The 24,621-nt window shown below is 50.3% G+C and overlaps 1 protein-coding gene across 2 annotated transcripts in view; it reads left to right on the top strand.

Moving 5' to 3' along the window:
* Positions 1–24,621, top strand: part of ITGA2 (integrin subunit alpha 2) — a 78,840-nt gene that overhangs the window by 37,074 nt on the left and 17,145 nt on the right. The window contains exons 8-23 of one of the 2 annotated variants that reach the window (XM_037038486.1): positions 1,179–1,329; positions 1,850–2,015; positions 3,859–3,935; positions 5,574–5,707; positions 6,537–6,687; positions 8,277–8,420; positions 10,259–10,462; positions 11,143–11,279; positions 13,454–13,593; positions 16,793–16,944; positions 19,765–19,875; positions 20,444–20,526; positions 21,157–21,298; positions 22,283–22,375; positions 22,971–23,047; positions 23,127–23,210. In XM_037038486.1, the coding sequence (XP_036894381.1) occupies positions 1,179–1,329; positions 1,850–2,015; positions 3,859–3,935; positions 5,574–5,707; positions 6,537–6,687; positions 8,277–8,420; positions 10,259–10,462; positions 11,143–11,279; positions 13,454–13,593; positions 16,793–16,944; positions 19,765–19,875; positions 20,444–20,526; positions 21,157–21,298; positions 22,283–22,375; positions 22,971–23,047; positions 23,127–23,210 (2,046 nt within the window). Of the gene's footprint in view, positions 1–1,178; positions 1,330–1,849; positions 2,016–3,858; positions 3,936–5,573; positions 5,713–6,536; positions 6,688–8,276; positions 8,421–10,258; positions 10,463–11,142; positions 11,280–13,453; positions 13,594–16,792; positions 16,945–19,764; positions 19,876–20,443; positions 20,527–21,156; positions 21,299–22,282; positions 22,376–22,970; positions 23,048–23,126; positions 23,211–24,621 lie in introns of both variants that reach the window. The other variant, XM_037038485.1, reaches the window with a different exon arrangement.

Raw genomic sequence — 24,621 nt, forward strand, 5'->3', positions numbered from 1 at the left:
TTCTCATTATTCCTTCATAATAAAAATACATATTGAAACCAAAACTATGTATTATTTGCCACTTCTCAGAATGCCCCAAATTTAAAGGTTTAACAATCTTCATTGTTAAGGAAAGGAGGTAGAGAAATGTATTGTATGTTCATGGTAATATAAATCACTTGAAAGTTTTGAAGGTCCATTTGGCATTACCTGTCAAAATTGGAACTGTACATACACTTCGTTCCAGTTACCTTACTGTGCAGGTATGTTTGAAAGGCAAACCCAGATACACAAGGGCATTTATTACAGTGCTATTTCAAAATGGCCTACCCGCCCGGAAACGGGGAATTGGCTCCACAGCTGGGACACCTCCCAACGCTGAACCGTCCCGCAGCGAGAGAGAAGGAGCAAGGGCGTCCCTCGTGCTGACGGAGGGAAAGGAGTCTATCAAAAAGATGTGCTACCCTACCGACCGCACCCCGTGCAGGGGTGTCCGACCTGCGGCCTGTGGGCCACATGCAGCCCAGCACAAAGCCGTCAATTTATGTAAAACACGTTGAGACTTTTTGTGACTAAGTGTCCCACTGCATTTAAGTGTGGCCCGAGACAACTCTTCCTCCAGTGCAACGCAGAGACGCCAGGGGGTTGGACACCCCCGGTTTTGGGGGTGGCTGGCCCATATCCATCGAGACAGAACATTTTCTAGGACCCACGACATGAAACTAGTGAGCACTTTCAGGACGGGAGCTCAGTGTCAGGTTTTCATTGTCTGTCTTTCCAAATGCTTTTTACCGCATATGCCTGTTTTTAAAAAAAACTCATTGAAAAAGTAAATTCAGATTCAATGAGGAAAATTTATGACAACTTTGAGTATTTTTGATGTGGAGTAGTATTAATGAATTTAATTTTATCCGAAGGTAATTCTAAGGGTTCCTGATGTAAGTACACGTGTGTACACACGTAACACACACCATGGAACCCATGGAAATTCTTTCTGTGGCCTAGCAAGAGTCACGTGTTTATGTTCCTCTGCAAGCTGCCAGTAGGGTGTCCCTTGGCGTGTCTCCAGGCTGACGCGGAGGGAAGGCCTTGGTCACCATAGGCTGGGCTCAGAGTGGTTTTGTGTGTCTGTTTCCAAGAAGAGGCGCACGTTTTAACGTCCTGTGCCTGTGGTGAGTCTTTAATCCTATCTGCCCCAGGGACTTCGCTTACGCGCCGGAGGCGGGGGGACGGCCAGGCGCTACCAGGGTCATGGTGGTCGTGACCGACGGTGAGTCGCACGACGGCTCCATGTTGAAAGACGTCATCGAGCAGTGTAACGAGTACGACATACTGAGGTTTGGCATAGCGGTAAGTGCCTTTCTCTGCATCCCCCGCCCCCCTGGGGGCATGCTGGTTGACTTTAGAGAAAGGGAAAGGGAGCGGGAGAGAGAAACCTACCGATGTGAGAGAGAAACAATGATCGGTTGCCTCCTGTATGTGCCCTGACCAGGGATTGAGCCCGCATCCCAGGCATGTACCCTGACTGGGAATTGAACTGGCGACCATTTGGTTTATGGACAACGTTCCAGCCAACTGAGCCACACCGGCCAGGGCTGAGTGCGTTTCCTTTTAGTTAGCTTTCCCTTGGTGGGTACGCGTTCCTTTGTAACATCACTTCCCAAGACTGCCTTTCTCATCGGCTCGCAAAGCTTAAAAGAAATTTTTTAACCTGTTTCTGCTTCTTGCTGCTGGTGGTCCCGTCAATGAGGGCGGTGGGGGTTCCCTTGTCCAGAGGGCCAGTGATGGTCAGAAATCGCCCAGAGGGTGCTGCGGGGGATGTTGAAGCACAGTGACAATGGCCATTTTCTCCTCTCCCTCTGTTTTCAAGGTTCTAGGGTACTTAAACAGAAATGCCCTTGATACGAAAAACTTAATAAAAGAAATTAAAGCCATTGCCAGTATTCCAACCGAAAGATACTTTTTCAACGTGTCTGACGAGGCAGGCCTACTGGAGAAGGCGGCGACGATAGGAGAGCACATTTTCAGCATCGAAGGTAAAAGGAATCCTCCCACGGCTTCCTTCCGAACACTCCTTCCAGGAATTCTCGGTGTTTGACGCATGCTGGCTCTGTAAATGGTAACGTGTGTGCCTCATATGAGAAGAACTCTTAAGTCAGTGAGCAAAATAGGCAAACATCGTGAATAAGTATCTTATACAAGGTGAACTACAAATAACCAAGGAACATAAGAACATATTCCCAATTATTTAAAAGCATAAATTAAATCCCTGTGACTTGGTGTTTAAAAGATAACAGAGATTAGTAATGTTTAATTTTGGACAGATTATGGAGAAGCAAGAAGCTCATAGACTATTGATGAAGTTACAAATTCTATAACGTTTAGGAGGCAATTTAGTAACATCCATTATAATTGTAAATAGTTTTACCTTTTGGCATTGGTGTTTTTATAATTGTAAAAAGTTTTACTTTTTTACACCATGTTACCTGATTTCACAAATTTTTGAGTTTGTTTATAAACATGTATACTTTTAAAATTAGAAAAATACAGTGCAGATTGTCAGTAGTTAGGGCTTCAAGGGAGCATCTGTCCGATCGACGGTAGTGCACTGACGGCCTTGGAAGGTCCAGCCACTGCAGAAATGGCCCATGTTCCAGATGTCACTTGTGTGCATGACTGGGACACACACTCCAGTTGGGAAGAAGGCCCCTACGACCCCAAACCTGGCTCCTGATGGTGACCCCAAACAACTACTGACAGTAAAAAGTGTATTTTATTGAGCACCTGCTATGTAATGAGTGCTGCTTCTGAAACCAGGTCCAAGGGAGTTGGATCGACTCAGTATTCGTTCCTCAGTTGTATCTTAGTCTCCTAATTATCCACTGGAAAGTTCTATCCAAAAAGTCTTGTTGCTTCTTAAATGTCCCATGGGGCTCCAGAATTGTTTAAATCATTGTCAAGCTCTCACGTGCCCTGGAATGAAGTTATTTGGCTGCCTATTATCGTAATTTTGTTCTTCTGTGGTGGTGTGAGTGTGAACAATCTTAATGCCGTCTAAAAGCTCGCTACAAATGAGTATGTGTGTTAACTGCTTGGACGAGGTTGGGGACAATGCTGCGTCACTGTGCTGAGAATTCTCCCTACTCATGCCGTGTCAATTATCACATCTTCTAAATAAGCGCCTGAGTCGTGGGGTACAGTTGGTCTCCTCGCTATAAAAATGGCTCTCCAGGAATTCAGCTCCATTTTTGCAAGGATAATGAGACCCATCGTGACCACGATGTGTGGAAACGATACTAATTGAGTCTCCTAGGGCTGAGTTGGAGGCACCGCATGTGTTGGACTGGGTTGAACTCCCCGGGGGGCGGGGGTACATTCCTGCTCAGCCTTGACTGCCGGACCCTGCAGGCTGACCGCCCCCACCTGTCAGCATCGTGGGCACTGCACATCACCTGACACCTGAGATGGGCACGCACTTTTTAATTCCAATATTTAAAAGCTAAATGTTAGTACCAATATTTAAAGTTAAAAATGCAAAGAGTTTCTTAGTTAGTAACGATAGGCTCTTTTTGAAAAGGCCATCGGCTCAGTTTGTATCTCCTCCATCCTCTATATTGAGTGTTCTTTGCCGTCTGACACTTCATGTCAATAAGTGTGTTCTACATAATCAAGAGTAATGACAACTTGAGGGTCTGCCGAGGAAATACTGAGGATTTCCATGTCTGCTGGAGCACGTCCTTAGTGCTTTCTCCGACCCGCCGGCTCTGTGGGCGAACCTCAGCACCTCAGGGGTGTGTGTGTGCGTGTGTGCGTGTGTGATTGAAGAATCGATTCAGAATTGATGACAGCCATCTAATTCTGGAAACTGCTGCTTCCCAGGCACTGTTCAAGGAGGAGAAAAGTTCCAGATGGAAATGTCCCAAGTGGGATTCAGCGCGGATTACGCTCCTGAAAACGTGTGTATATCGTGTGTAACTTCCTGCCGCGGCGTCGTTAGACCCCCGACACTTGTGGGCATGGCAGCCGTGCCCCTCCCACGGGAAAACAGCCGCCTGGGGACCAACAGTTATGACTCCCAGTCAGAGTCCTTGAGCTTTTTTGTGCTGCGGACTTTCCTTTGGCAGGAATTTCCTTTGGACCAATTAACTAGTGAAAAAGTTGGTTAAAGCCACTGTCTCTGTTGCCAGCGTCCTTGTTGAGTTGTCGTGTCTCCCTGTAAGAGCGGAGACAGGAAACAGTTGGACAGGGAAGGAGTTAGGAAAGCATGGGGGGGACATCTTCTTAGCTCAGGGAAGGCTGTTCTCGGAAACATCCATCTCCCAGGCCTCTGAGTGCAGGTCTGCTCTGGCCGTGAGGGAGCCGTGGCGGGAGGAAGGGATGCCTCGAAATACGCAGGGGCAGCGCGCACTCCGAGGACTGGATCGGAAACACAGCCCGTTTTCTCCTTCTGGGTGACCAGTCTTTAGAGATACTCGTAAAAGTCACGGGTCTTCCCTCAACAGAGAACTCTTAACACGAACTCCTGAAGGCTTTGGCCTCTCCCTGAGGTTCTTTGCCATTCCCGATTCCAAGTCCTGGATTTTCGATGGTCATTCACATGGTTTCATGGTCTCCTGGTCTCAAATCCAGCATTTCCCGATTTGCTATTTTTTAGTGGCTCGTATTTTTCAATTCAAAATGTTTCCTGATGTGTAAGATCAAAAATTTAGAAATAATAAATCCCATCCCGACCACCCCCGTGTTCTGCGAGGACCCACAGGTTCGACTATTCAGGGCAGGGTGCAATCTGGCCAGCTAGCCGGTGTCCTCCACCCGCCGCCACCGGGGCTGGCCCGTGGCAGTTCCCTGACATTAGATGGGCTGTCACAGCTACGGGCACCCTTTTAAAAAAAGATTTTATTTGTTTGTTTGTTTGTTTTTAGAGAGAGAGGAAGTGAGGGGGGAAGAAAGGGAGGGAAACACTGATGTGAGAGAGAAACGCTGACTCGTCGCCTCTTGTACGAGGCTGGACCGAAGAGCAAACCCACAGCCCAGGCATGTGCCCTGACCAGGAGTCCCACCGGCCACTTTTCGGTTTACGGGATGATGCTGCGACCAACCGAGCCACACTGGTCAGGACTGAGGGTGGCTTGTGTAGCTGTGCTGTTTTCAAGTAGACGGGACAGGAGAGAGATGATGCGGAGCGTTTCCTGTTTCTCGAGCTGCCTTGCACCCCACCGCGAGCTTCTCTGTGAACCCCTGGGACCAGAGGCTCTGCGCTGACTCCTTCCCAGAGGCGCTCAACTTCGGCCCTTGCAAACCTGTGACTTCCAGTGGAGGTCTGAGTAGGGCTGTGCGCCCCTCCTGATTATCGCGTATTACAAAGCTTTGTCTATAGGGTGCGTGATACCGAGTCAAGCCGAGGGAGCATGGCCATGGGAAGGCTCCTTTTCCAGCACAAAGGCACCTCTGATAGATCACAGACAGTTGTGTGACCACTTCATCGTGCTTAGGTTTTCCTTAACCCTAGACAGTTGATTTCAGCGTTCTGCCTAGGCTGAGTTCTTATGCTTTGAAGGAGATTTGTTTCCATCTTTCTTTTTCCATTGTTTTAGGACGTTCTGATGCTGGGTGCCGTCGGCGCCTATGACTGGAGCGGAACTGTGGTTCAGCAGACGTCTCACGGACGTCTGATCTTCCCTAAGGAAGCCTTCGAGGAGATTCTGCAAGATAGAAACCACAGTTCCTACTTAGGTGAGGCATGGCAGCCCGGGCTCCGCAGCCTGACCCCCTTCCCTTCAACGAGCCTCCCGTGGGGTCTCAGGGTCAATTCAGCAGGCCCTTAACTGTCACCTACTTATTCTTTTACTACACAGTCTTTGTGTCCCCAACCAGACCTTTGCCCATAACCCCTTAACGAACCCCGTATTACACTCGCTGGTCTCTTCCGGCTCTCCGGGTGGTGGTGTTCCTGTTGTCTCCAAAGTGGAAGTGGTCTCTAAAAGCCAACACAGCTGGTGACGGTCGTACAAAAATTCGGAGTCCTCAGTCTCCTGTTCCCAGGATAGACTGCCTCTGGTTTTGAACACTTACTTTGGGGCAGCGCCTGGGCTGTCAACAGAAATTTACACGGACATTTAAGCCCTTCCAGTGGCCCTTGGAGGGGGTCTCACTGTCCCCATTGTGTCTCTGAGCGCCCACGAGCTTACGAATTTGCCTCAAGGTGACAGACCCAGCGCTGGGAGTGGGACCGTCCGACCCCCAAGCCTGTCTTCTCCCCACTCTGCACCTTCCCTTTTCTACCCATTTGGTGACTTGTTAGAGAAACGTCGTGTGGGCCAGGTGCGCGAGTGGCTGGTGGGGGGGGCAACCCACAACCTGGGGTCCGATGTCCTGCCTGCGCAGGGCAGTGCCGTGGGTCAAAGTGCAGGCACAGTTCATCTTAGAAACAGCTGGACGTGCCCTGGGTGGCAGGCTCGGGACACGGAGCTGCGCCTCACAGCTCTCGCAAGGGGCCTCTGGCCGCCTCTGCCAGCGGAGCCCGTCCGGGCCACCTACTACCCTGTGACTCCGTCTCTCCTAGGTTACTCTGTGGCCGCCATCTCTACTGGAAAGGGCGTCCACTTCGTCGCAGGTGCTCCCCGGGCAAATTACACTGGCCAGATCGTGCTCTACCGTGTCAGTGAGAGTGGCAATGTCACCGTTGTTCAGGCTCACAGAGGCGACCAGGTAAAGAGTCCGTCATTTAGCAGGTGACACGGGGCAGAGCTGGGGCAGGTGGGCAGGCGGTGGGAAGGGAGACTAGCGCTCCCTGAGGGCCTGCCCTGTGACTCTGCCATCTGCGTTCACGCGAAACGTCCCTGAAGTCTTCCCGGCGGCGCGGACACCTGCCGCTTCCTCTTGACAGGCTCCGTGAGGTCGACTAGCTTCCCAGGTCACGTAGCTTTCACGGGTGCCATTCAAATCCAGTCCCAGCCGGCCTCACAGCCTGCGACGTTTGTCTACTCGCCACTCCACATTTTCAACCCCCGGATTAAGAATGCCGGGCACCATTTAGCCACAACAACGGGCACCTAGCCGCCGGTTTGTAGGCAAGCCCCTGCCAGGGGCCGAGGGTTTGGAGGAGAAATAATGAGAAGGGAGTGGGGTCTTGTCACTCTGAGCTCACTGAAAGTGACTCTCGGCCACTTTCCCCTGATGTGTGACAGTTTCATAGTAAATGGCCCCGACTGTCTCGGGCGTGGCCCGTGGGAGCGGAGGTGAGCAGACAGACAGACTCCCATTTCCTTCCTGAGCCGCTTGGACCCGTGGCCCAGGCACCTATGCGCATCGTGGTCTCCGACGGCCCCCGGAAATGTTCTCCCCGCGTGGGAGAAAGCGACCTGCTCAGATTTCTCTGCTGTGGGAGTGACTCCAATCCCACGGTCTCTCTGGATTTTCCTGGACTCGGGAGACCTGAGTCTTCAACTTCCTTGACCACAGACCAGTTGTGGTCACATGCTTTCCCCTCCTCTTTAGTATTTTGTAAAAGGGTGATTTTATTTTGAAGAAAAAAAAAACCACGAAAGTGTTACAGAAGAAATCACTTCTTACCTGTTTCCAAACGCTTCAGAGCTGTTCCCCGGGCATGTGCCCAACACGGCCCAATGGGATGAGCATTCCGATTCCCTGTCTCCTTTCGCTTTCTCTCCCTCTAACTGCCCCATCCCAACCTGTCCAGGGATGACGCTCCTGTCCCCGATCAGGCCAGGGACACCAACCTCACGCACATGTCCCTGCCCCTCTCCACTCGGAAAACCCCTTGGCGTCTTTGAGGACGCCATGCCTGCAATACTTGATCTTCCGGAGCCTTCCCGACCCCCTGCAATCCGGCCACACGCTACTCGGTCCTCTCCTCTATTCGAAGACCTTTTTGCGTGGAAGCGAGGCATTCGCTCCCCCTTTTCTCCGGAACACACCTGCTGTGTCTGCCAAGTGTGGCCTTTGACCCACCAGCATCAGAAACACCTGGAGGGGTTATAAGCATACTGCTTTCGGGAATCACATCCCAGGCATTGCCTCAGAATCCCTAGAAATGGGTCTCAGGAATCTGTATTTTTACAAGCATTTTCTTGGTGGTTTGTGTATACCCTGAGGTTTAAGGGCCAAGCATGTGACGACGATGCGGCCTGAGAGAAGGGGATGCTTTCCATCTCTAGCACTTTCCCAGGAGTAAACGCCCACTTTGCACTTGTCAAATGAGGAAGTACAAGGTCAGCGTGATATTAGGACTGTGTGGGCCCCAGGAGTCCTGAGCTTGCTGTGCTTTCTCGCTCCAGATCGGCTCGTATTTCGGCAGCGTGCTGTGTTCGGTGGATGTAGATGGAGACGGCGTGACGGACGTGCTCCTGGTGGGTGCGCCCACGTACATGAACAGCCTGAAGAAGGAGGAGGGGCGCGTCTATCTGTTCACCGTCACCAAGGTAACAAAGTCCCTGTGCTGGCTTTGTTCGTGTTCGCTTTGGTAAAGAGGAGTTCATCTGCACGTTTGCATTTACCTAAAGAGAATCTATTATCTCTAAATAATGATTTTCATGTGTGGATTATATTTCTTCATTGTGAGAATGTCACCATTTAGTTATAATTTTTAAAATTACATGAATCTAGAACTTAACATATTGTGCACGGGCATTTTCCACAGGAGGTCTTTGACTAGGTATTCTCTGATACAAATGAAGTCGTTGTAAGTAGGTATCATTTTTAAGTACACGCACATGCACGCACACAAACCTCTGTGTATTTTCCAAGTATCTTACCCAATTATTCTTCTTTGCCGTAAAGAAACAATGATAACAGCTCGAAGTAATCTTACTAACTTCTTACCTGAATTGGGCAGATTATGCCAGGCACTCTGGAAACCTCCATATAATCTGGGACGCCTTCTGCATTTGTTTAGGCAGGAGATTCCATTGCTTAGTGTAACATTTAGGTGTATGTTCAACTCTTGAACTTTCCAGTCCTTGCACATAAAACTCAGCATTTTCTAACATGGAAGAACAGTTTTTCCAACTCGAAGACACACCTCTCTACGTCCATCCACGTAAGGACCGTGACGTAGAAAATTTGATGACCTAGAGAAAGGTGGGGGGGAAGAGGAGCTGCTGTTGCTACAGTAAATGCCGTGTTGGTTGGGGTGATGTTTTGCCCCGACTTACTTAAATTAATGTAAAATTACCTTGAGCAGAAGCAATTAAGAACATTCTAAAGAATATAGAGAGTATAGCCCTGGCTGGTGTAGCTCAGTGGATTGAGTGCGGGCCTGCGAACCAGAGGATTGCGGTTCGATTCCCAGTCAGGGCACATGCCTGGGTTGCAGGCCAGTTCCCAGCAGGGGATGCATGAGAAGCAACCACACATTGATGTTTCTCTTCCTCTCTCCTTCCCTTCCCCTCTAAAAGATAAATAAATAAAATATTTTTTAAAAAACAAAAAAGAATATAGAGAGTGTATAGTTGAGTGTCTAGTAAAGAAAGGGCGTATCTACTTGGTTGAAAATGGACTGGATCTCAGTTTCTTAAATATTTCTCGCTCGTCGGCCATTCTGAATTATCACTAACCACTGAAGGGGAGACGATCCAGTTCCTTCTCAAACTTGGCAGCAAACCGATTTCTAGAGGATGACGGGGGGGCGGGGAGAAAGAATCAGCACTGACCCACTTCCATGGTGACCAGTGTTGCTTTGCTTATGAAGTTGTGACACGTTTCCATTTGTGATTTCAAAACCTGTAGCAACATCTGTGTCTTTTACAAGGAAATGGATTTCCTTTGGGTGGGATTATTTAGTGTTTCCTATAATGTATATTAGCAATCTCTTTGTTCACTTCCTATACCAGTATAATGATGCCATTGTTCAGTAAGTTTTATGTAAAGGTCTAAGTGAAGATACTGTATTTTATTTTGCCTGTACCTTACTTTTATCCAGAACATTCCATTTTCACCAGAAAAATTTTAAATCAAGAGGTTTAGAAACTAGTAAAGATGTTTATATTGAGAGGGAAAGGAAATAAAGGAATGGATACTTTAGGTAGGTTGTGTTGCTAAGGAGAATTCCCTCCTTTCACCTTGATTTATGACCCCACATCCTATGGCCTCAGTTATAAAAATTATTACTTGAAATTGTTATCATGTTTGGGGAATTTTGAGTTCAAGGTTTACAAGCCACATTTACCAGTTTGCAAATCGGCTCAGCCGTCCTTTGCTATAGATTTTCATTGCAAACGCTGTCAGGTTGCCTTAAATCTGGCCCTTTTCCCTCTGCAAGGGTGTTTTGAATTGGCACCAGTTTCTGGAAGGCCCTGAGGGCGTTGAAAATGCTCGGTTCGGCTCGGCCATCGCGGCTCTCTCGGACGTCAACATGGACGGCCTTAACGATGTGATTGTCGGGGCGCCTCTGGAAAACCACAACTCCGGCGCCGTGTACATCTACAACGGCCACGAGGGCACCATCCGTACGAAGTGCTCCCAGGTGAGGCGTGCGGTTCGTGGTGACGCGTTCGCACTCTGGTATCTGGTGCCAGTGCAACAGGGAATTACTTGGACCCTCCGCTCCACTCATCTCATCTTACAGCTTATCCCCTCGTTCGGTCACTGCTCAGTGAGCTCCTACCAGGGGTCAGGACTGTCCTAGGCTTTGCAGGTGCTGCAGAGACCCAGGCAAACGTCTGCTCTTCGTGGATCTTACTGGTCCACTCTTGTGGACAAGACAGAGGAAAAATAAGATAAATAAGATAAAGAGTTCCAGATAGTAATCAATGGGAAGGAATACTTTCAGTGAAACAGGGAATAAGCGTTTGGGGACCGGAGGTATCAGGTGTTTCAAAGGGGGAGGGGAAGCACCTTGGAGTAGAGTCCTGAGGGAAGGAAGGTCGGATTGGACTCGGGACTTGAACTTGATTGGCTCCTTCCCAAGTTGCTGTTCCTCCACCACATCGTGCCGGTTTGTGATTTTATGTTAAACGAGTCATGCTGTTTCATTGATGAAAATGTGGCTTTGGGAATGAAAAAAGGATCAGATAAGGAGAGCCTGAAAAATGGGTGGGATTTTACAGAGACCGAGGCCCCCTGGGCGTGGCCGTGTAGAGAAGGTGAGGGACTGTCCGTCTCAGTTTCTGCATCCCGTAATTTCATGTCACATGTGTTCTTCAGAAAATCCTGGGATCTGACAGAGCCTTCCGGAGCCCTCTGCAGTTCTTCGGCAGGTCCTTGGATGGCCACGGAGATCTCAATGGGGACTCCATCACCGATGTGTCCGTGGGCGCCTTCGGGCGCGTGGTTCAGCTCTGGTGAGTCGGGGAGAGCCAGGCGAGCAGCGGCGGGTGACACCAGGCCTGAGAAGCAGGCAGACCGCTGTGCCAGTCTCTCGGGAAGACCACATGCACTGTCCGAGATGCTGGGACACTGGGGTGTTGTGGTTGGCATAGAGGAGGGTGTGCATTTCCCCCGGTGGGGGATAGAAACCACTTGCTCCACAGCAGCGTCCGGTGCCTCTTCTCTCTGTGTGCAGGGAGGCAAGCACAGCACAGACAAAGCCCGGGAAACGGTACCCGGGTCTCTGAGATCCCCCAGCAGCCCAATCTCACTCCGCCCACTGCCTCTGGGCAGCCTCCGGGGAGTGGCCTAGACACTCTGGGTGCTCAGACCACATGAGAGGAGTGCTGCTTCTCGCGTGGTTAAGAGGCACCTTTCAGAATTATTAGTCACCAACCAGAAGCCCTTATGTGGGTCTAGTGACCTCTCCGTGAACTCCGGAGGAGCTGAGGAGCAGGGACAATGAGGGATTCAGAGGCCGTGTGATTCAAGGACGAAAATAAACCTGTGGGGCTGGTGAGGAAAGGGAATCAGAGAGAAACCGAGAGCTTGATCGAGAACCCCTGGGGATCGCTCACTTGTGTCTGTTGAAAAACGTGCATTCGGCGTCCAAGTACCCGAGGAACAAAACAGCACCCAGGCTGTCGTGTCGTTTCTCAGTGTGATGATGCTGTTTACAGGGTCTCACTGTGGTTTTACAGCACAAAATGCATTGTTTTAATGAAATCTGTACGTGGAAAAACGAAACTCCAGGTTCACGTTTAAGACTTCAAAAACAGGAAAATGTTTACTGAATAAAATCCGTTAAATCGGTTAAGGGTAGCATAGCATTGGAAAATGCAAGGTGTGATAACATAATCATGTGACTGACGTTAAGCAATAAGGACTCACACCTCCAGTGGACGTCACCCTGTGGCCACCAGGGTGGGCTCCCGTCCCTCTGCTCTGGCGCTTTCGCTCATGTTGCCAGTGGTGGCCGAGCCTTTCTCATGGAAGGTGACTTTGATTCTTTAAAACAGTCAAGACGCATGAAATCAATTTATTGAAGTTCAGTCAAGCTAGGTCAATGGCATTTTGTGGTCTCATTCTCATAAGGTGTGGAGGCTGGTTTTTCTGGGTGACTTCCTGAGAATAATTTTTAAAAGACAAGTGTACAAAGTAATTTCAATGGATGCCATTCCTACTGGGACGAGTGCTCGGATCCCAGGACCTGAGGACGAGAACCCGACCCCCCCCTCCGCCCCCACTCAGACACTGCAGACTGAGCAGGCGTGTGGACAGGCTGCATCGCTCACGAGACACTTTCTGACTGCTTTCCAGGGGCCTAATAGATACGTGAGAAACTATCAAAATAACTTTTCAATGGACTCACACCCTGAAATTAAAAGAAAATGTTTTCTCTGGCTTCTTGGAGTCCGTTTAGGAACAGGGAAATTATCAATGTCTGCTTGTTGCTTTGTAAATCATTAAAGGGGTCGTCGCCATGGTGAAGGAGAAATCCCACCGGGCACGCGATGAGGATGCCACGGGCTTTCACAGCTCACGTGCCACTATTTCTCGCTACCTGTCACTCATTGAAGTTACACACGTCTTTGTGTCTCAGACTCTCCACTGCTAAGTGGCCATGACGTCTGTCCTGCCCGGTACATAGGTGTGTTGTAGAAGCAATAGGGCCGTGTGTATGGAGCCCTTCAGAGAGCTCATGGGTGGAGCACCTTGCCCAGGTGGCCCTGGCCGGTGTGGCCCGGTTGGTTGGAGCATCATCCCATGCACCAAAAGGTTGCGGGTTCAGTTCCTAGTCAGGGCACTTACCTAGGTTACGGGTTTGATCTAGAGTCAGGGTACGGACGGGAGGCAGTCAGTCGATGTTTCTCACATATCTCAGTCTCTCTCTCTCTCTCTCTCTCCCCCCCTCCCCCACTCCTACCCTCCCCCCCAACCTTCCCCTGTCTCTAAAAGTGTCCTTGGGTGAGGATAAAAACAAACAAAACAAAACACATGATCCCTCCACCGTCTTAGAGCTTTCAATATAAAATACTGCTGAAGCGCCGAGACAGTGGTGGAGAGAATAATTGGGAATCGGTGGCCCTGGTCCCCTGTGTGGCCCTCAGCAACACGCCCGTTTACCTGTTTCTGCTGCATCTTTCAGGTCGCAAAGTATTGCTGATGTGTCTATAGAGGCTTCATTCACACCAGAGAAAATCTCCTTGTCCAACAAGAACGCCGAGGTGCACGTGGGGCTCTGCTTCAGCGCCAAGTTCAGGCCCCCTGAGCAGGACAGCCAAGTGGGTGAGTGGACTCGAAATAACCTGCGTGGAGGCAGCTTCGCTTGAAGGCCTTTAGTCCTGAGTGCGACCTGCGCTTTGAGTTTGCAGGCCAAAAGAAATAGGGGTTTTACTTGCAGACACTTCAGTTGCCACACACGCATGGTGCCTGGGAGGGGCTAACCGGGCGGGACGCTTTCCGGGGGGTCCATCCTGCAGCCCGTGGGCCCCACGTGGCCCGGGATGGCTGTGCAGGCGGCCCAACACAAAACTGTAAATTTACTTAAAACCTCTTGTTTTCTGGCTCCTCGGTTTTTGTTCGTGTTTGTGTATTTAATGTGTGGCCCAAGAGGCCAAAAGGTTGGCCACCCCTGAGTGACCTTCCTCCGTCATCTCCACAGGTGACGATCTGCTGCATGGAGCTGCAGTCTCTATGCCATAGTCACGGGGACTCCCAACTGTACCCCTTGGGTGTCTCTCTCCCCCCAGGCCCCTCCGTGAAAACTGGTCTCGCCCCACTCCCCCTTTCTGCGGCCCGGGTGCAGGGAGGTGCCCCTGTGGGCCTCTGTGCAATGGTCCGGGTAGAGGTGTCCGTGTGCGTACCAGACATCAGCCTTACTCTTCGGGAATCCGTGAGCATGGAATGGTGACAGTCACACAAAAGAATACATAGTTCTCGCCCAGTGTCTTCTGTTTTCTAAACCCAGAGAAACGAGTAGAAGCCTGAGACATGTTCTCAGCCAGGGACAGGGAGGAAACCTGTGGGCACTTGTCAGCAGGAACTGGCGTCATCTCTGGTACTGGCCGAGGCATCTTCCGGGGCCTGGCTGGGGTCCGCCTCCTCTCTCATGTCTTTCCTCACCGCCACGCCACCCCCTCATCCCCCCCCCCCACCCGCCGCGGCGTCTTAGCACCTGCCACGCACAGCAGTCGGCTTCACACTCGGTTAGGTGACCTTCTTTGCTGCTGCCGCTGCCCCGTGGGTTCTGGTCTCTCTGCACCCGTCTCAGGCTCTCAACTCTAGGAACCGGTATTCCTGCAGGTGTTTCACTCCACGGTAAACAAACAAACGAGCGTAAAGACTGCAAATAGAGAAGCAGGCTGTTTGTCGGCGTGGAGGCTGGGAACGGGAAGCAGCGGTCCGGTTCACTTCTTGGCACACTTTCCATACTGCCCCATTTTCACACTCATCTGGCACGTTCCTTTCACACTCAAGCACCGACCCAGCTCTGCCTGCACACCCACCTGCACAACTGTGTGCACGCCGAGTGGCCCGAAGTAACAGATAGTCTGGTGCCTGTACTCAACAATACTGTTGTCGTTGTCTGCGTGACAATTCCCACAGAAAATGAAGTCGTGACTGCGAGGTGATGGGTGTGTGGGTTACACTTACGGTGCCGACTGTTTTGCAATATACATGGATACGGATCACCACCCTCTGCACCTTAAATGTACACAGTGTTTCTCACAAGTCAGTGATATCTCAGTATAGGAGGAAGAGTCCATCTCAAAGATTTATTTGGAAAATGTCAGGTGGTGGAAATGGCCAGCTGGTCCCCTCTCCTGGCGGGAGAAGGGTCCCTGCCCTCGGAGGATTTCCTCTCTTCTGCGCACAGTCTGGCGTCTCTGGGTGTCCCACTATTTATTGGGCGCCTGTCCCCCTTCCCTGATGCCACCAGGTGCACACAGACGTGCAGTATGTACGATGTGACTCCCATCTTCACAACCTTAACGTGTGGATCTGTGAAGCACAGGACCTCTGTTATTTGTTGCATCAGGTTCACACTGCAGGTTTAAGGTTAGTGAAATAGAAAGTTATTTCAGACTCCGCACCACCTTTACCAAGCTGCTAGGAAAAACCAGAACAGTGGCATCGTGTCTACTAACTTGGTCCTAGCTACAGTCACCGCCTCATCATTGCTTTTCCTTTGCGTTATTTTTACCACCTGTTTTTAGTTCATTTGACTCTTTCATGTTCTATCCCTCTTTGCTGACCTTCTAAAGTCATTGGATCAAGAAAAATCATTCAACATTTCTGGTAGATATTCTAAAGGTAACATCTATAGTTAACATTTTCGGAAGTCTGCTCAGCCTTTAAAATACTGACAGTAATAAAATGAGAGCGAGTAACCCCAGGGGAAGCGACACACAGTGCCGGATCTCGCTTGATTTTAGTGTGCGGTCAGCAGACTTCAGTTGGTGATAGTTTAGGCACTGGCTTCTTTTTTAAAATAATGTATTTATTTATTTTCAGAGAGGGGAAGGGAGGGAGAAAGAGACTGAGAGAAACATCAGTGTGCGGTTGCCTCTTGTGCGCTTCTCACTGGGGACCTGGCCCAGAACCCAGGCACGTGCCCTGACTGGGAATTGAACCAGCGACCCTTTGGTTCTCAGGCTGGTGCTCAATCCATTAAGCCACACCAGCCAGGGCTAGACATTGGCTTCGGACATCAGTTTTTATCATATCGGTTTCCCATTTCCTCTTCCATGGGTTGGTGCTGTTATCTGTTCTATTGATGAGGCAGTGGAGGCTCAAAGAGGTTTAACACACTGCCTGCACTCACACCGCTCGTAAAGGCAGAGTGGGGACACCGACCAAGCCTGTCGGACTGGAACCGCCTCACTGCCAGGCTGCGTGCCTTCCCCAGGAAAGCACCACGCACGCCCCCCTGCGACACCTCAGCTCCTCCTCAAGTAGCAGTGAACCCTCGCACCTGCAGCGACGGCGGGAGCCTGGGCTCTGGCCTCTGAATCACCCGATTTTATATCGGCTCGTGCCCTCGCTGTGTGAACTGAGGTGGATTATTCGCCTCTTTCGTTCTGTTCGTTGTCTGGAAACTAGGAGAATGAGGCCCCCTTCCCAGCGTACTGTGAAACTTGGATAAGGTAACACGTAAGTAAGAACGTGTTCCATGGTGGGCACTCAGCAACGGCTTCTCTCCTTTTCGTGCTGTCGTGTTCCGAGTGACGTTTGGAAACCAGAGTGTGAGGGGATGACCCCGCCAACGTCACCAGCAGGTGGTGGCTGTTCCACGTGACTTTGCCCCGCTCCCGCCACGTCTCTTTGAACCACACTTCTCTGTATCCATAGTCACATACGTCACCAGAGCTAGAATCGCCATTTTTATATGTTCTTGTCCTTCACCCAGGAAGACACGATAAGACTGGGATGCTTTTTCCTTTGAAAAAGTCTGTAATGATATTTTTTATGATTTTTACCATAGCCATTACATATAACGTCACAATTGACGCAGACCTGTACTCGTCCAGAGTCACCCCCAGGGGCTTGTTCAAGGAAAACAACGAGAGGGCCCTGCAGCAGAATGTGGTCATCCGTCAAGCACAGACTTGCTCCAAGTTCATCATCAACATACAGGTGAGGCCTCGGCGTCTTCCCTTTCTCTCACTTCCCCTCCCGTCTGATCTCCGAGGACCAGCTACAGCGGAAACTGATGAGTCAGAAAAGGCCTGTTTTTCTAATGAAAGCTTTTCTGTTCTAGGAACAGGGGGCGTATCTCCTTTGCTTGTATCACGGTCACACTCCATTATTAATCAGTTAGTAGCATTAAATTTCATTTGGGATGCTAAACAGGGCTAAATAGAAGGTTCTTAAAGACATCGGGACAGAGTGCTTCATTAGATATTTAACAGGGAGGTTTGGGTGACCATAAGTTTTATTTTGACATTTTTCCTATCGCGGAAAAATTGTCTTCATTTTCAAGGTGCTGACAAGAATGATTTCAACTGTTGTTCCATGATTGGATTTCATTAACGAAGGTGACGGGTGGTAGCGTTTCGGGTTGAAACGATTGGCCCTAATCTCAGGTCAGTTACTCTCATGCAAATGGATTCAGAATCTCCCAAATAGGAAAATGCTTTTTCAAGAGGAGAAAACTTCCAACAGGAAACTTATTTTATGAATTATATACATAGTTCCCCCTGGAAACCACATAATTGTTTGAGAGTGTAATTTACTCAGGAAACCATTTTTGAAAGAGCCGTTTAAGAACTTTTCTAAAATGGGGTTGTCAAGAGTATTAAGATGCATGAGCATTGCCAAGGAAACTTTCAGGCAATGTGTATTCTGGGGCCTCACCCCCAGAAATGTGGGGGCTGAAGGTCAAGGAATGTGCAGGCTTCGGGGGCACCTCCAGGTATTATTTCCAGTGTAGGTAGATCATGCACGGGCCACATGGCAAGAGACGCCAAGTACAGAGCCAGAAGCACATACAGCGGGTGCTTCAGCCTCAGTTGTGCGTTGTGCCAGTGAGAGGTTTCTCGTCTGCGGAGGTCTGGGCCTTTCTGTCGTTCGGGGCCAGTTGTATCGGTCGCTTAAGGGGAAACAGGCTGGTTTCCATTCTCTGCCCTCCCTGAGCTGACGGGTGGCTCCGATGAAACACATCACCTGTAGTCGGGGAACGAGACGGCCCAGCCGTTGTTCACACGGAGACTACGTTCCTTCTCGTGTGAGAAGCTTTCAGAAGCTGCAGGCTGTTTCTGTCACTTGGAGACAGTGTTTCAGCAGTCGCCGTATTTGATACCAATACAAGTCTGAGGTCCATCGTGCGTGCCAGGCCTGAGCCAGGTGACGAAGTGTTTCCATGGAGTTGGGCCTCCAAAGGGCTGGGGACAGGAGCAGTCCCCGCCATCAGCAGAGCTGGTAACAAGCGCTCACCCCTCTGGAAGAGGCGAAGTCCGGTCTCGCTCTGGCCCTTCGGAGCCTGGTTCTCTCCTGACCAGGACGGGGAGTGTGTTTGTGAGGGGATTGCTCGACGGCCCTCGCAGCCCCGTTTGGGCATTTTCACATGTTTTGTTAGGCAGGATGCCGCAGAAACCAGTGGCCCAGGCAACACGGGCAGCCCCCACCCCTACACTGAAGGCCAGGCGCAGAGGGTGCACCGGGTGGCGCTGGCTTCGTGACTACAGGCTGAGACGTACAGCATCTTACCTGTGCAAGTCAGCTGGACAGTTAGGTTTCTCAAAAGACACCTTGCAGGCAAGAAGGGGCTGGAAAGAAGTATTCCAAATGATGAAAGACAAGGACCTACATTCAAGATTGCTCTATCCAGCAAAGCTCTAATTTAGAATGGAAGGGCAGATAAAGTTCTTCTCAGATAAGGTCAAGTTAAACGAGTTCATCATCACCAAGCCCTTACTGTATGAAATGTTAAAGGGACTTATCTAAGAAAAAAAGATAAAAAAATATAAACAACGAAAGGACAGCAAACTCACAGTTAATAACAACCACACCTAAAACAAAAGGAAACTAAGCAGACAGCTAGATCAGGAGCGGAGCCACAGAAATGGAGATCACATAGAGGGTTAGCAACAGGGGAGTGGGAGGAGGAGAAGGGGGGAGAAGGTACGGAGAATAAGTAGCATAGACTGTGGGGAGAAAATAGACAGGGGGAGGGCAAGAGTAGTGTGGGAAATGTAGAAGCTAAAGAACTTATGACCCATGTACATGAACTAGAGTTGGGGGGCTTGGTTCCGGGTGTGGGCACACCCCAGATCGGGCCTTGCAGAGCAGAGTTAGGTTCTGACTGAGGAAGGGAACCTCCCCCATCATCCTGAGCACCGTCCCTCTGAGGCCATTGCCTTCCCTTCCCAAGGTTTGCTCAGGACGCCTAGGGAGGCCCAGGCCTTGGCCACAGGAGTGGAAAGGCCAGAGCCGACCACCTGAGAGCCAGACACTGACACAGGGGTCTTCTGAGCATTAAAACTGGACATACCCTCTAAGTGTCCATGGTCCCCTCTGCTCATGTGATGAGATTCCTGAGGATTAACCAAGAATGGCTGCTTCTAATCTTTACTGAACCCGAGTCTTTAGGTTTCTTAGTGGTGGGGAGGTGGAGAATGGGATTAGGGCAGAAGGGAAGAAGCCAGAGTCTTGAAAACTCGCAACAAGACTGTGGCCATTTTCTTGTTCTAAAGTAGAGGATGTCCAACCTGTGGCCCGCAGGTCACCTGCAGCCCAGGATGGCTGTGAATGTGGCCCAGCACAAAATCATAAATTTACTTAAAATATTATGAGATTCTTCTGTGATGACATGTCATAGTATATTGATGTGTGGCCCAAGACAACTCTTCTTCCAGTGTGGCCCAGAGATGCCAAAAGGTCAGACACCCCTGTTTTAAAGCTTCCGTGTGCTAATCACCTGACTCTGTGTTTGTGTGCATGCACATGTGTGTTTAGGAGCCCTCGGACATCGTCAGCCCCTTGGACCTGTGCGTGAACATCAGCCTGGCAACCCCAGGCTCCAGCCCCGCCCTCGAAGCCTACTCCGAGACCGCCAAGGTCTTCAGCGTAAGTGAGGTCACCCAGCCTCAAGTTCACTCCAACTGAGCTTTGCGAAGCTTGTGGCTGCTTGACACATACTTAGGACAGTAGCCTTTATATTATTAATCTTCTGAATGAAATACAATTGGTTGTGTGTAAAGCACATGACTTCCATGGAGGCTGAGATTTTTGTCCTCCTTGGTCTCTGCCCTGTTCCTCCTGAGCCTGGTGAGCCACGCCCGGCCCACTGGAGGGGTTCTGTAGATATGCGTTAAAGAAATACAGAGCAATAACGCAAACACTTTAGAAAGTGAAGCCCTACTCACAGCTGTTATCTGCAGGACTCCCCATGCCTGGCAGACCCACATTCCTCTTGCTCCCTGGGGAAGTCATCTCCTTGGATTTGGCATTGATCATTGCTTTTCTTTCTCATGTTGCTAAACGCATATATATCTTCCTAAGACTGTTCAGTTTGGTGTGGTTCTGAGCCTTGTGTGATGGCGTGATGTATGGCGTGATGCCATACATGCTGTGCCATACACGCATACCCTGTGTGTCCTCACGTGCATGTGTCTGGGACTGTTCTCCCTTGCAGGTCCCTTTCCATAAGGACTGCGGAGAGGATGGAGTGTGTATCTCTGACCTAGTGCTCACGGTCCAACAGGTGCCAACTGCTCAGTAAGTCTTCCTTTGAAGCGCAGCGCAGCCCTGGCTGGTGTGGCTCAGTGGGTTGGGCGTCATCCCGGGAACCCAAGGTCGCTGGTTCAGTTCCAGGTCAGGGGACATGCCTGGGCTGTGGGCCAGGTCCTCGGTTGGGAGCATGTGAGAGACAACTAATTGGTGTTTTTCTCCCTCTTTTTCTCCCTCCCTTCCCCTTTCCTTAAAAGTAAGTAAATAAAATCTTTAAAAAAATTAAGTTCAGTGTAAAATGTAGAAATAAAAGACACATGCATTTGTATTATTCAAGTGAATGTTTATGGAGACTTTTTTACAAAAGAAATATTCATAACCTTTAACATCTAAATCTCAATTTCTGCCATTATTTAGATGTAAGACAATAAGAGGTATTAAACCATCTATTTTTAGATGGTTCCTTTTCCTGCAGTGTCATTAAAGGAAGCAAAGCAGAAAGCTCAATAGCATCTTATTTATTGTGAGCATCATTTCGCAATGATATAGTTTATTATTAAGCAATTTTCTCAGTATTCAAAATAAATCGGAAGAGTTTGTTTTGGAAATGAACGAAGTGTGTGAATACCAGCCCCCTCTTCCCCTCAGTGACTTTTCCCCTTCTTCCTCTTTTAACAGAGGACAATCCTTCATTGTCAGCAACCAAAACAGAAGGCTGACCTTCTCGGTAACGCTGAAAAACAAGAAGGAAAGTGCATACAACACCAGGCTGGTGGTGGATTTCTCAGAGAACTTGTTTTTTGCTTCCATGTCCATGCCGGTAGGTGGTGGCATCCATGTTCCCGGGGTCCCTTGTCAGTCCTGACTGGGTGGCTCCTGGTGAGTTAAACCCCATGGGGACCAGCCCGGCTCTGTGTCTAGGCTCGTTCCGCCACACAGTCTGGGCAGCGTTCCCTCTGCCCCGAGACTTGCCACGTGGCTGTGGTCTGGTGTAACCCCTGGCCACCTGCGTGGCACGGCCGCTGGGTGGGGCTGCACTCACTCCAGGCAGTCGGAGTCCCACGGCTCAGCCACGGTGCTGCGGCTGCCAGGATGACACATTCCTGCCAGGTCACCTAATCGTGTCGGCCTGATCACTATTCCAGGAGCACACTTGACCACGAATGCTCCCTGGCCCCTCCTCGGCCACCGAACTTTGAAAGGGAGAGGGGAGAAAAGCTAAGATTTTCCGAATTAGCTACCTGCCTGACAAAGGAATTCTGAAAGCATCTCACCCAGTTTAAAGTCAGTGTGGACTGAATAGATCCAGTATTCCCAACCTGTTCTGACTTCGGTGTTTCAGTTTCCTGTGCAAAATGACAGCTTTTTACTTTACAGAGGAAAGGAAAGGAGGCTAAAAAAGAGTCTTTAGATTATTTAAAATATAAACAAACACCAGCCTACGATCTTGGTTTTTTTCTCGTGAAACGACCAAGTTCATATCTCTTAGGAGAAAGGTACACATTAAAGCCAGCCTTTCCGAATGTTGAATTAAAGTTCCTGCGTGCTTAGGAAACATAAGAGCTATGCTTGTCTTCGGGGAAAGTGAACCCTTTGGCTGTTGGGTGTTCTGCTTAGCCATGAGGATAGCATCCTAGCCACCTGGACACGACCCGATTTCCGGGCCCTGGGGGACAATAGCTTACTCTGGTATGGACCGATCTTGCTGCTGACACGCCCACGTGGCCTGCACTTCCTCCAGCATGGGTGTGCGAGCACACATGTGTCATCCACTAACGGCTCTTTGTCTCCTGCTCTCGTGTAGGGGGATGGGACAGAAGTCACGTGCCAGGTTGCGTCCTCTCAGAAGTCTGTGGCCTGCGACGTAGGCTACCCAGCACTGAAGCCAGACCAACAGGTACAGCTTGTGTTTCCTCCTCAAACCCATGCCAGCCCCTCCGTGGCACAAGCGCTAACACCCCGACATGCCATCCTCCTTGCGAGGGACCACCATTTCACAGGCATCACGACATAACCAGTGACCTATTTAGAGGAAGAGTTTAAAATCTGAAATTTTTCTTAAGTTACTAAAAAAAAGTGAGATTCCCCCCAGGCAGTTCCTTCCAAAACACACACACCACACGGGAAGGTCTTTTTCGATGCACACGTTGACCAGCATTGGTCCCAGGGCCGCTCCCCGGGGTCCAGCGGTCCTTTGCTGACCCCAGATGAGCAGATTTCACATCCACACAAAAGCTTCCGAATTCGGACATGTGGACGTGCCCGAGATGGGAGCCCTGGTCCGTGTCAGTGGAAAGCTCAGTCTTTGCAAGTCTGCAGGTGAGGCATGAAGCAACGTGGACAGGTACTCACAGCTACTACCAATTTGAAAGCTTGCGGTAGATGAAATTCTGAATGAAACTGGAGGGACTCCACTTCCGTGGGAGACCTGTTTTTCGTGTTGGCCTGAGTACGGCGCATCGCTCACGGATGAGTTTTGCTTTCCTGTGCAGGTGACGTTTACTATCAACTTTGACTTCAATCTCCAAAACCTTCAGAATCAGGCGGCCGTCAGTTTCCAAGCCTTAAGGTAAAACATAAGGAAGTATTCAGTGGGTGGCTTTTCTAAAATTTCTCTCTGAGTCATTCCCTGGTGCTTGTTTCCGTAGCGAAAGCGACGAGGCAAACACGGTGGACAATTTGGTCGGCTTCAAAATCCCTCTGCTGTACGATGCCGACATTCACATAACGAGGTAGGGGCCTCCACGGGCAGCCTGCGGCCACTGGGGCCACACTGGCTTTTGGCTTGGGGACTCCACAGGTCCTCTGGAGGCTGTTTGTTAACTGGAGCAGGGGGTTGAAATGCTTTTCCCTTGTCAACTCAGACAGAAGCCCGGGGACATCCTGGCCCCTCGGGGAGCCCAGAGGCACTGCAGGTTTTTGACCAGAATGACACCAGAAAGACAGGGGACAACCGTTCTGGTGCAGGCCAGGGGAAACCCCCCTTGCCCCCAGACAGGCTGCAAACTGCCCGGGATGTCAAAGCAGAGCTCGGGCCGAGAGTTCCCGCCACGTTCTCCAGGCCCCTTTCCTCCTGTCCACACGAGGTCCCCAGCGATGTCCCTGTTCCCGGGTGCTGAAGCCCCGAGCACAGTGCTATGCACATAGTCGGTCCACAGATACTGAATCTAGTCACAGAAATAATTAAGTTCTGGGTAGAAAACTGCTGACCTCACAGACAAAGGGTCTCTTCCAACCAAGAGGAAAAAAATATGGCCTTTTCCAAAGGAAATCACCCATGAGAAGACGCTCTGCTTCCCTTTCTTGCTGGCCCTGAGCGGGAGAACTCGAGAGCGTGGTGCAGAATGGGGCTGGTGTTCCTGCTCTTCATGAACCGTTCAGGGGGGACAGGTGTCTTGAGATGTGAGTGACACGTAAACACCACTGGAGCTAGCAGGTTGACGTCGTCACCTTCACTCCTGCTTAGAAGCGAGGCGGTTTCCTGGAGGCAGACACTCTGGGGCACAGCTGTGCAGGGACAAGGGCCACAGGGGACACCCACCTCCTCGCCTCGAGACCCGGGTACTCTTCCTGGCGAGACTGCCTCCCAGCACAGATCGGTGACCGTGGACGGCATGCAGCGGCGTGTGCCCGAAAAGCCAGGCTGCCAGGTGTCCGGAGACAGGAATTCTCCAACTCCCACATCACTGCAGCCCCTGAAAGTGGGGGGTGTGGAGGTCTCCTGCAGATCCCTGGGCAAAAACAGTGAGGAAAGTATGCCTAAGCCTGAGATGCATGAGCAAAGGAGAAAAGAATGCTTCTGTACCAGGCGAGTCGCAAGCATAAAAGCAGAAACGAAGTGCAGTCCAAGTCGCCGTCCCTGAAAAACTAATCAGCAGCCACAGAGTCCGGACGCCCCTTGACTGCCAGAGGAGGAACTGAGGACGCGAGCAGCCGGGGTGATGGATGGGACACATTACTCGAAGTTTTCTTTCCTCCCTAGATGGATACTGTTTCTGTTTCTTTTTTAATCTTCACCCGAGGACACAGTTATTGATACTAGAGAGAGAGAGCAACATCGGTGTGAGGGAGAATTGTCAACCGGTGGCCTCTTGTACGCCCTGACCAGGAATCGAACTCACGACCTGAGCCGCCAGGCCAGGG

This window comes from Sturnira hondurensis, unplaced genomic scaffold (genome assembly GCF_014824575.4).
Source record: "Sturnira hondurensis isolate 20B ecotype Veracruz unplaced genomic scaffold, ASM1482457v3 Scaffold0024400, whole genome shotgun sequence".
Lineage (NCBI taxonomy): Eukaryota > Metazoa > Chordata > Mammalia > Chiroptera > Phyllostomidae > Sturnira > Sturnira hondurensis.